This window comes from Denticeps clupeoides, unplaced genomic scaffold (assembly GCF_900700375.1).
Source record: "Denticeps clupeoides unplaced genomic scaffold, fDenClu1.1, whole genome shotgun sequence".
In the NCBI taxonomy this organism is placed as follows: domain Eukaryota; kingdom Metazoa; phylum Chordata; class Actinopteri; order Clupeiformes; family Denticipitidae; genus Denticeps; species Denticeps clupeoides.
In genome coordinates, this window is record NW_021629784.1 from 38,177 (window position 1) to 50,420 (window position 12,244).

Below are 12,244 nucleotides of genomic sequence, written 5' to 3' on the forward strand. Positions count from 1 at the left end.
CTGCGTCCAGCTGAGGCAGCGAAGGCTTGAAAACAGCCGACTACCGACAGCTCACGTTTGGCACAAGTGACCAGATTCACTTGCGGAGTTGGCGGTCAGTAAAATATCGCTTGTACGTTACTTCCGGAAGAATAAATACAGAAGCTCCAGCATCTACAGTTATCTCCAGGGCTTCAGTGTGAACAGTTCAGGTAACCTTCTCATGACCTCCAGCCAGAAGTTTAACATGATCCACACAGAGCAGAGAAAGTTCCGGAACTACCACGTCTCTCACTTCACTGGTGAGGGATCTGCAAACTTCAGCAAGATGAACTTCACTGAAGAAGCTGGACATTTTTTGTCGGTAGTTAGATGCTTGGTGGCTCCAGGTCTGCAGCATGTTGTTCTGCTTCTTCTGCCTCCGGTAACGTGGCCGGGCGCGTCGTGCTCTTCCCGTGGAAGCGACACGCTGTAATGTCGTGTACAGGCGCGAGTGGGGACATCTCGGCTCATTTTTAATCGGCGTTTCTACCCGCGTCGCGATGGAAGATCGTCCTCCAGTAAATAACTTCTCTCTGTCTTCACTGAGCTGATCACGAATCATTTCATCCTCCGTTGGTACAAGATCGCGAGTTTCTGCAGGAGACCACCGACCTTCTCCAGAGTAGAACAAGAGATGTCCCTCGGGACACAGACAATGCAGCCAGACAGCACGTCTCCTCGCGTCCGGCCATGTGTCCCCGCAGCATTTATCACCAGCATTTTATTACCGAAAATCCTCCGCCATGTCGTACCCGGGATCATGAGGAGGAAAGGCCGGTGGGCTCGTAGTGAAGCGCTGGTCCTCGTCGCCAATTTGTTCTGTTGGCGTCTTAAATAAATCTCACGGGAGACAGACGAACATTCAGAACCACGTTCCTGCTCTTTATTTTTACTTCTCTTCTTTCACTTCAAATTCCCGTTTCTTTTCCCTCCTCAAACACCCCCTACAGGCTGGAAGTTCTCTTGTTCCACAAGATCCTTCAAAACACAGACATGACGCGGGAATTTAGGAGACGCGGATCTGATCAGTCTGTGCGAGTCCAGATCTACAACATGAAATTATTTAAAACACCACATTATCTACAACATGAAATTATTTACAGCACGAAATTATCATTTTACTGCGATTGAAGCGCCTTTATAAAGCGAGTGCCCGATGACGTGGCTCCGAGCCGCAGTGACGTCACCGCGTTCCGCTCCTCGGTCGGGGGGTCACGGCGCGCTGTATCTCCCTCTGTAGTCCGTGTCGGGGTGAAGTTCTACCCGGACCCTGTACCGCAGCGCGGACTCTGGTTCGCCCTGAAGGTCGGAACGTGACGGCTGGAGATGCAGCCAAGTCTCCTGTCCGTCCTGTGGGATCTTCTTGTGGGATCTTGTCCTTCTGCAGCCTCCTCGGAACAAGTTCCACAGGAAAAGCGGAGGATGGAGGTGCAGTTACAGCTCTACTGTAATAAAGGAGAAGAAGAAGAAGGTGGAGATGCTGATCCTGTCAGCTTCGCTCCAGCATCAGATTTTTACTCCGCTGTCCAAGCAGCAGAATAAACCTGGACAGCAGGTCCACAGTCCCGCCTGCAGCATGGTGCAGAAATGGTGAAGAAACCTTCTAAACTTCACAAGGACGAGCAAGTAACAAGGAATAAACCAGGATAAACTGTCCGTGTTCCTGGTGAGCGTGGATGGAAGGAAGTAAATGTGGAGGCGCGGTGTAAACTGGTACCATGTGGGTCTGGTGCTCGCCGGGTTTTTATCGGTTCTTCTGCTGAGTCTCTGCGCCAAAGAAACTGAAGAAAACGAGGAGAAAACCGACACTGAAGCTTCACTTCCGCAGGCAGAGGAGTGTGTGTTACTCACACAGTAAAGTACCGAGGTTCACACACTTCACCAAACACACACACATGAAGAGAGAAGAGAGGAGAGAAGAAGCAGGAGGTCTTCACTCCTCCAGCAGAAGAAGAAGTGATAGAGGAGATCTTGTACTGATGGAGTTCTGGAGAACCGAGAAACTTGATCAGACCAAAAACGTGCGACTTGAGACCCGCAAGTGTCCTGACTCCACCTGGAGAAGGAGAACTTTTTTTCAACATCACACATTTATCCCATTTGAGGGGAAAACTTTAGTTTCCATCTTTAATTAAGAGAGCAGTATTTCAGACCCATGAGACTTTACTTAGAAGACAGAAAAATGAAAGAAAAGCATCTAAACATAAGTTGTGATTTTACTATGAAATGTATTTGATATCAGAAGCATTTATAAACAAAAACACACACTGGCACGGATATAAACTCCCCCCCCATCTTACTTTCTCTTTACAGGAGTCCACACTTTTCAGCGGATGTTTGGCTGTGAGTTGGATGATGTGACTGGAGCTATATACGGATACGAGCAGTTTGGTTACGATGGAGCAGATTTTATCTCACTGGATTTGAAGAGCACATCTTATGTAGCTCTAGTTCCACTGGATGAAATCACCAAACACAGATGGGGTGGAGCTTGTGCTGATCAGGTGAAGAGCTACCTGATCGGGACTTGTATTGACTGGCTGAAGAAGTATGTTGACTACGGGAAGATCATTCTGGCGCGAAAAGGTACAGCAGCACACCGAAAAAAGAGAAACACAAACGCTGAGACTGTTTATATATTATTATTAAATTCTGAAAATATTGTTGTTTATATTTGCATTGTAAACATTGTTCCCAAATACATTAAATAAGCAAAAAACGTAAAAAATAACATTTACTAACAACACAGTAAAACAGAGAGACAAAACATACACACATCTACAAGTTTATACATATTTAAATATCTGAAGGTTGTTGGATGATCTGCTGATATGAAGACGTCCTGTTTCTCTCCCTGTCCCCCTCCTCTCTTCCTGTCTCTAGTCCCTCCTCAGGTGTCTCTGCTGCAGAGAGATCCCTCCTCTCCAGTGGTCTGTCGCGCTACAGGTTTCTACCCTGATAAGGTGAAGATCAGCTGGCAGAAAGATGGACAGGACCTGCATGAAGATGTAGATGTTGGTGAGACGTTGCCCAACCATGACGGAACCTTCCAGAAACGTGCAGAACTCAAAGTGACCCCTGATGTGTGGAAGAAGAACCAGTTCACCTGTGTGGTGGAACACAAGAGTGGAGACCCAATCCACATGATCCTGACTGAGAAGAAGATCAGGACCATCAGTCCAGGTACAGAAGCTTCTAGACAGAATCATCAGTCTTCTTGCTTTAATGTCCTTTGGATAGAAATGTGCAGGACCAGTTTACAACAAGTGTGGTGGAGAGAATTTCACTGAGGACACAATCTTTTATTCCTTCATCCTATGCACAATAGCCAATAACAATAATGATAACGAGAGCTAAATTACTTTATTAGTAAAATAAAAACAGAATATAAATGCCCTCCAAACTCACCCTTCTGTTCCTCTATTATTGACCATTGATCTGATTTGAACGTTACTGACATCTGTCACAACTAAAGAAGCAGAAATACAACAGAAGCCTTTTACACACATTTATACCATCCCTACACAGAAACTGGACACGTTTAAGTAACTGACTGTTCTCATTATGTTCTTTATGTAATTTATTAGGCAAAGAAGAAAGTTTAATTGGTGCTGTTTAAAATACACATTAAACACTGAATACAACTAAAAAAGAACATTACAAAATAGTACACCTAGACTCAGACCATTTGATTTACTTTACTGCTGTTTTGGCAACAGCAGTTCCTAAACAGTTCCTAAATGAAGATTATTATTTGTACAAACCCCACACAGTCCAGTATAGTGTATTATTGTACTGTATTATTACAGTACACACCCCACACAGTCCAGTATAAAAGTGATTTTTACTTTTCCTGCAGGTATTAATGTTCTAGGCATCAGTGCTGCATGTAATAATGTTCCAGTCATCGTTGCTGGGTTGGTTGTTGCTGCTCTCGTTCTCATCGCTGTGGTTGTTGGTGTTGTGATGGTTGTGAAGAGAAGATCAGGTGAGAGACACAGCAAACAACATCAGTAACTTCTACACCAAACATGGTGTCATGTGGGGAAACTACTAATCAGTAAAATACTAAAATACTTTCTCTTCTCTTTTATACAGATTACAAGAAGGCCAGAAGTGAGTATTACACTCATCTCAGAAATTACTTAATATTAAGACTTTATTTTTAATTTTAAAACATGAATTATGTGTAGCTTTAGAATTTGTATGTTTGTGCTTTAAACTAAACATTTTCTGTTAATCTAGCGTCTCCTCCAGCGTCTGTTTGCTCTGATACAGGGTCTGATGGCTCTTGAACATCTGCTGAGCCTCTGGTCACATAGTAAGTTATTTCAACTTATTTTATGGTGTTCAGATTCAGTCTTTAAGACAAATGTTCTTATAGAGGAACCGTGTTCTGTTTGCCAGGAACTACTGATCCAGTTCTACACCGCAGCCAAAAAATCCACTAAGTGTCCCTCCATTAGAGTCTGGTTTGGTGACTGCAACAAAAAGAAATGACAGCAGATCATTTCTTATAATTTGTACTGCCAGTCACTCCATCCTGGACCTTCACCTGTACATCAAATTATAATTATATTGTTCTTTTAAATTTTATATTGTGTTGCTTGTCACATAATATAAATCTGGATCCAATGTTGCTCCTGATCTACAGTCCTACAGGAACCTGTAATTTGGAGTCTTGTGTAGTTTTTTGTTGCACCAAAATCCTGTGGGATTGTTGATCATTAGGAACAGTTTCTCCACCTATCAAAAGAAGAGTAAAACCTGCATTCAGACTTTTTTCCATCCTGGTTCCTCAGTTCTCATTTGGGTTGGGGGTGTTTATTCTCCTAATTTTGGTTCTTAATTATTAGGATCTTTGCACTTTAATACAGTTTATGGATGTACATAGCTTTTCAATTTAAATATTCTCTTTAGCCTTTGTGTGGAGGAAGGTATGTTGGGTTTAGTTTACCTATTTTATTGGTCTAGACGTGTTTGGTCGTGTGATGTACATTGTGTAATAAAATTATGCTACTGAACTGAAAACCTGTTTTTTATAAGTCCCTTATGGTGATCACCAAACTAATGAAACCAATTTTTAAAAAGTAGTTAGTTGTTTCTATGCTCATTTAGAGTTTTATTGGTACCGAAGGCCAAATGTTTTACTGAACGACTAAACACCCAATTTATTTATGTTAACCAAAACTGGCGCGATTGTACTCATTTCAAGAACATTTGTTAATTTTTCTATTTTATGTGAGGTTGCAGCTAGAAAGACACACCGAATAAAAAAAGTCCACATTCACACCTGGTCCTGTGTATTTACATTCATGATGAAACATTTACATAAATGGTTTAATGTATGCATCATGATATCATTTTCAGCATGTGGTTTATTAAAATAATTATAAGAAATTTACAAAAGCCATTCTAGAAAGATATTTGAAGTAGTGAGAACATAAATAAGCAGAACGACGGAAACCCATGAGATGAGCACCGGATAAAAGACCAACTTAATATACAATCACAACTCAGAAAATTACAGTTTTAGTAAATAGTGAAAACATGAATCAAGCATCAAAATTTATGATAATATATAAACATCCTTCTTGTAGAACCATTTTTAAACTAGTGATCACCAGATAACTTTAAAACCAGTCAGTGAATCCAGTTTTCTAACATGATCTCAGACAGGGCGGGTCTACACATGCCTGAGGAGGGGAACAGAAAAGAGAGAAATGAAGTTCATACAAACACGCTCTGGTTAGACCGGTTCTATGCTGCTGGGTGGGGCAGGAACAAGACTGAAACACGACAACCTGACATCATATTACTGTCAGACGCCCAGGTTCAATACTGAGGGAGGGTCATGAATCAGGATAGAAGCCAGGTCAGGGACCCCTGGTGTGTAGAACATCCTGGGATGAGTGTATAGTTGGGCAGCAGGGAATTTACACAGGGTGGGTGTTTTGTTAAGTAACAAGTTTATGTATCACTTAACATAATTCTTTATTAGTCCCAGAAGTGGGAAATTTGTATAGTCGCAGCAGAAAGTGAACAAGAGCAGCAAGAGACTCAGGACAATTCACACACGCACAACACACAACAGTTTCTACCCCAGCGCGTAAATCGATTTACGCTTTACAATATGTAACTTACTTAACATTATGCACGGACACTTTAAATTGTACACATTCACTTTATGCAACTGAGCCTTCTGTGACTTATTTATTGCTGCTGCACCACTTTGTCTTCTATGTATCATGTTCTATGTTCTGTCTGTGTGGGAGGGTTTTCAAGTAAGAATTGTGCTCTGTACGCTGTACTTTGTACATATGACTATAAACTTCAACCTAAAAAATAATTAATATAAAAAACCTATACCAAAACTGCAGTATCAAAAGTACAATACGAAAAACTGAAAAAAAAAAATTAACCTTGTAAAGAAGAACTTTAAAAACAGCAACAGCAGAAAGGTCTTCAGACACAAGAATGGTACGCTGCAGGTCCTCTAACACATCATCAAACCCACATGACCAGACCACAAAACACAACAATCCATCAGCAGACCCACAATATATTGTGCTGCGTTGATTTTATGTGGTTGAAATATTTTATTCTCAAATAAATGTTTTTGCTTTCCTTGTCTTTGTGTAATGTGACAGACATCTTTAGTTCATGAATTGTTGAACACTTCACCACTGACAGATGAACTGAGTACGATTGTTTATCTCGATACAGTTAAACCTGGCAGTGAGTGGGATCTATAAGGCAGGAATTAAAAACTGGTGAATCTGTGACAGGATCGCTGATGCACATGTGGAACACGGCCTGGTCTGTTGTCAGAAGATCTACTGTAATTCAGAATGCAGAAACATACAGTTTGTGGGCTGCAGATCCACAGACCAGTCATGCTGACCTGTATCCACCACCAAAATATCATACAGTGGCCATGTGAGCATCAGAACTGGACCATGGTGCAGTGGGAGAAGGTGTTTTGGTTTGAGGAATCATGTTTTCTTTTACTTCAATGTTTGCCAGGTGTGGGTAAAACATTGGGCCATGTTGCATTGTGGGAAGTCTGTACATTGAAATCATTTTGGCTCCTGAAGTTCAAGTACACAATCACATGAAACAATTGTCCTCTTTCAGCTGGATAACGTGCCCTGTCATACTGCAAAAAAGCTTGAAGAATCAATGAGACAATTTATCCACTGTTCATCTCCATTTTCATCATGCTTAAAAATGTCAGGGTACTCATGGCCCCTCATGTTTCAAATCACATAAGCAACAAAAACAAAAATTCATCTTCATGTTGTGTGTAGATGTAGTTTTGTTAAATTTCACTCTGTTCTGTGTAAATTGATTTAAATTACAAAATGTGACCTGAAGGAAACGCTAAACTGGAGTCCTGGGCAACTCTAAACATGAAGTGGTTGGGCTTTCTGGACTTTCAGAGAGCTGGACGGTGGTTTTGGGAATTGTTCTGCTTTGTTTAATATCAATTTGTTGCAAAAGAAATATCCTTTATAAACAATATCAAAATATTTCCTCTCAAGTCAAATTAAATAGAGATGAGCCATCTTTATCTATTTACACCTAGAACAGGGACAGGAAGTCTGTACCAGAGCAGGTTTGGACATGAAAATAGAGAAGTCGTCTGTATCGGTGCTGGTTAGACTGGTTCTTTGTTGTATGGAAAGTACCTGCAGGGAACAGCAGGAACTTTAGGACCGATAGCGCCTTGAAGTGGAGAAACTGAAACACAACAACTAGGTACCATCTTCCCGAATACAGGTACACTGTAGAACGGAGGAAGATGAAATACTGACCATCACAAGAACGAAAAGAACTGAAAAGAAATATCTAGAAGTTTAATAAATAACTTCTGTGCATGTAAGGGGCACCATCTACACACATATAGGTTTTATACCGCCGTCCTCTCCACTCAAAATAGTCTCAGTAAAAAAAAACAGCTAAAGTTTCTGTATCCAGCATACTAACATGCTGCTGACCTATTTCACCTTCTCTCCCGTAGTTCGGATAAAATCAACCTTGTCTCCATGTCCACTTTAAGTGGGTTACATGCAGCTTTGTTTTTGCCTGTTTAGGGTCTAGAACAGCTGTTGATTCTCTGGACAAATTTCACCTAATTAACGTTCAACCAGAATCATTGTAATTTAGATATAAAATAAAACCCATTTCTGTGAATATTATGTTTGACATAAATCCAAATGTGTGTAGTAATTGAAGTGAAGACACTGTACATACGTAAAGGGTGGTAGTAGCCTAGTGGGTAACACACTCGCCAATGAACCAGAAGACCCAGGTTCAAAGCCCACTTACTACCATTGTGTCTGAGCAAGACACTTAACCCTGAGTGGGGGGAATGTCCCTGTAACTACTGATTGTAAGTCGCTCTGGATAAGGGAGTCTGATAAATGCCATAAATGTAAATGTTCATTCTCTGGAAAACTGTCAGTATGACAGACCATTTATTATATTTTACTGTTATATTTTTTGTCAGCCTGTGTAAAGCGTTCCTCATGAAAGTTCTAGAGAAGATTTAGAGAAGAAGAGAAGATTTTCAGCTTTGTATTTTTGTTTGTATCAAAAGGTGGATCCAGGGCTGCACTGACATTCTGAGAGAAAAATACAATTTAATCATATTCCATTATTATCACATTGAATGACACAGAATACAAATAAATAAACTCACTTAAATGTCAAAACATTTAAATTGACATTTCTTTTTTATCTTCTGAGATCTGATCATTTAAAATGAATGTTTGGTCACTTGACAGCTGGGAGGCACTTCAGTGAGGAACCTGCAGCCTTGAAGTCTGCCCAGATCTTAGTAGTTTCTACAAATTCCATTTCTTTAAGATAGTTACCCTTCTCGATAGACTATCCTGATCCTGACCTCATATTATTTTCCTTAATACCAAGGTGACTGGCTGCGTACATTAAATGAATGATAAACTCACACAGTGATCTGGAAGGATGAGTTAGTTCCCCGTCCAGCCTGTCTGTTCCCATTCTATTCAGCTTATCAGGCTTTCCTGGTCCGATGGAGTCAAGGCTCCCACTGGTGTGTCTCCCAGGTCCACTGATGTTTCCATTTGGGTCTGTTGCTAACTAAATACACTTCTACCCTGTACTAAGGTTAAATAAAGACTATGTTTATTGTAACATTAATGCAGAAAGAATACGTATGATAATGAACTTTATTACACCTTAAGGGTGTTAATACATGGCTAAGATTTCACCCGGTGCTTTGCAATTTTCTCACGCTCAGAATGCAGTATACATACTGTTTTTTTAGCGCTGTGTGTAACATTCTTCCTGATGCAAATCCAACCCCAAACACTGCCGGCGCTGATCAGCCAAATTGGAATGTTAAGCATCATGAATGTTTACAGCAGAAGAATTTTTTAACGCTATTACTGATAACTGGATAGTCTATTTACTGATAACTGGACAGTCTACATTCCGAGAAGTTTGTTGGTAAGTAATAAATCCCCATTTTATTCCAAGCTGTCACATATCTTAAGCGTGACAAACATTGTAGCACCCTCAAGGAATGATGGAGGCACGAGATAGAGTCAAAAATTTGGTTTATTCTGGTCTTCTCATTCTTCCATCCTTCCCAGGATACACTTCAATGATCTTAGCCAACTTACACCGATTGTGTGGGGTCCCTTCATCCTTCAGGAGTACAACATCGTTAACCTCAGCATTTCGATCCTCCTTAGTCCACTTTTGTCTGCTTTGTAGATTCAACAAATACTCCTTTTTCCATCTTGTCCAGAAGGTATTGGCAAGGAATTGAACACAACGCCACCTCTTACGGAGATAAAGATCTTCCTTAACAAATCTTTCTGGAGGTGGGGAGACGATTGTGGACTTCATGGTTAGAATGTGGTTTGGTGTTAAAGGTTCTGGGCTTGATGGATCACACAGTTGATCAGTTGTCAATGGCCTGCTATTAATGATTGCCATGACTTCATACAGGAATGTCCTTAAAGAGGAGCTGTCGAGGTGTTTTGCTGATTCATCCAAGATTGATGTGAGTATGCTTCTAATGGTGCGAATTTGTCTTTTCCAGACACCACCCATGTGACTTGATGCTGGGGTGCTCATGAGAAACTCGCAGTTCAACTTGTCAAGTTTAGCTTGATCCATCTCCTTGAGAGCTTCCTCAAACTCATTTCTGGTGCCAACAAAGTTTGTGCCCTGATCACACCTTATCTGTCGGACCTCACCTCTAATGGCTATGAAGGCATGTAGCAAGTTTATGAGGGAATCTGTAGATAGATCATCCAGCATCTCGATGTGTATCGCTCTTGAACACATGCATGTGATTAACAAGCCATAGCGCTTCAACTCCTTGCGACCTTCCTTGATGTAAAAAGGACCGAAACAGTCCATCCCAGAGTAGGTAAATGGTGGTGTAGTTTCCATCCGTTCTTCTGGAAGGTCTGACATCTTCTGCTGCTCTGTACACCTTCTGAGCCTTCTACACTTTGTACATTTGTAGATGTAAGATGAAACAATCTTACTGTATCCAACAATCCAGAATCCATTAGTGCGTAGCGCATTCATCATGATCCCTCGTCCTTGAGGTAAACTTTCTCATGATGATGTTTGATGAGTAGAGTCGACACGTGACTGTTCCTCGGTAGAATTGCAGGATGCTTGACTTTCGGATGCAGAGCAGAGTGTGTTAAACGCCCACCTACTTGAAGAATGCTTTGGTCATCAAGAACTGGACAATTTATGCAGCTTGTTGACCTTGTCTTTGGTGTGTAGGGTTTCATGATGTTGTAGGGTCTTTATTTCCTGTGTGAAAGCCTTTTCCTGAGCCATCCTTATGACTTTCCACTCTGCTTCCTTTCTCTCTTGAAGGTTGCTTACTTTGCATGATCTTCTCTTGTTATCCCTTGCTTCTTTCACATAGTGCTTCAGTCTAGCAACCGCCCTGATCATTCTAGACCAGTCAGAGAACTTTTGTAGAAGATCCAACAGTGACCTTTGTTCTTGTGCTTGTATTTTGTGGACCTAAATCTTCTTGACCTCTGGGTCACTGCTTGATAACTCTCCCACCTTGATTTCACCACCGGTTACAAATTTCTGCCAGAGAAGATCTGGACCTCTGAACCAGTTTGTGGCTATAAGTTGCTCTGCTGTGAGACCTCTTGATGCGTGATCCGCCAGGTTGTCTTCGGAAGCTACGTACCTCCATTGTGTTGTTTCTGTACTTTGTTTGATGCGTTCCACTCAGTTTGCAACAAATACATGAAATCCCCTAGCTTCATTGTGGCTGTATCCAAGTACCACCTTGGAGTCAGTCCAGTATCTTTCCTCTGAGATTTCCATTTCCAATTCTTTTTTTAGCATTTCACCTGTGCGATCGGCAACAACAGCTGCTGACAGCTCATGTCGGGGTATGGTTGTGATCTTGGATGGTAGGACTCTGGCTCTTCCCATCACCAGAGGCACTTACTACTCTCTTGTACGTGCACATGCCATATCCGGATACACTGGCATCAGAGAAATGATGCAGTTTGTGTCTTTGCACCTTGAAGTTTGGCGGAACATCTGCAAAGTGTCTCAATTTATATAGCCAAAACTCCGACTGAGGTCGAAGGTCGTCAGGTAATGCTTCATCCCAGCTGAGTTTATCTCGACACATCTGTTGCAATATCGGTTTTTCAAGCAAAATCCAACCGGATCGAACACAGGGGCAACTGTGGACAGCACCCCCCTTCGGGTAAGTGGGTTCTCCTTAACAACCACTCGAAACTGGAAGTGATCGGATGTCACACACCACTGTACGCCAAGTTCCATGTGCAACTCACCGAGTGCCATATCTGTCTCTTTGGAACCTGCAGCAAATCCTAGAGAAGCTAGGATTTGAGTGCTGTTGGAAATGAACTGCAGAGTTTACGCTTCGTCAATGAGCTGTATTGCTTGCAGTGTTAATTTTGACAGCAAATTCTGATTTAGTCTTAGTCTTAGTCTTTGGAATTATACACCATTTAGTTTTAGTCCTATTTTAGTCATCTGAAATCTTTTAATCTTAGTCTAGTTTAGTTGACTAAATATCATAAGAGTTTTAGTCTTAGTTTAGTCTTAAGTCTTTTAGTCTTAGTCTAGTTTTAGTAGACCAAATATTAGCAGATTTGTCTCCATAATTCACATAACTAAGTATATTTCAATATTTGGAAGCATATAG

At 41.2% G+C, this 12,244-nt stretch overlaps 1 protein-coding gene across 7 annotated transcripts in view; it reads left to right on the plus strand.

Moving 5' to 3' along the window:
* Positions 1-12,244, plus strand: part of LOC114774179 (BOLA class I histocompatibility antigen, alpha chain BL3-7-like) — a 167,237-nt gene that overhangs the window by 25,404 nt on the left and 129,589 nt on the right. For 5 of the 7 annotated variants that reach the window (XM_028966093.1, XM_028966094.1, XM_028966098.1 and 2 more), the window contains exon 5: positions 3,911-4,009. In XM_028966093.1, coding sequence (XP_028821926.1) covers positions 3,911-4,009 — 99 coding nt within the window. Of the gene's footprint in view, positions 1-3,910; positions 4,010-4,119; positions 4,138-4,266; positions 4,343-4,428; positions 5,312-12,244 lie in introns of those variants that run through there. The other 2 variants (XM_028966095.1, XM_028966100.1) reach the window with 2 other exon arrangements.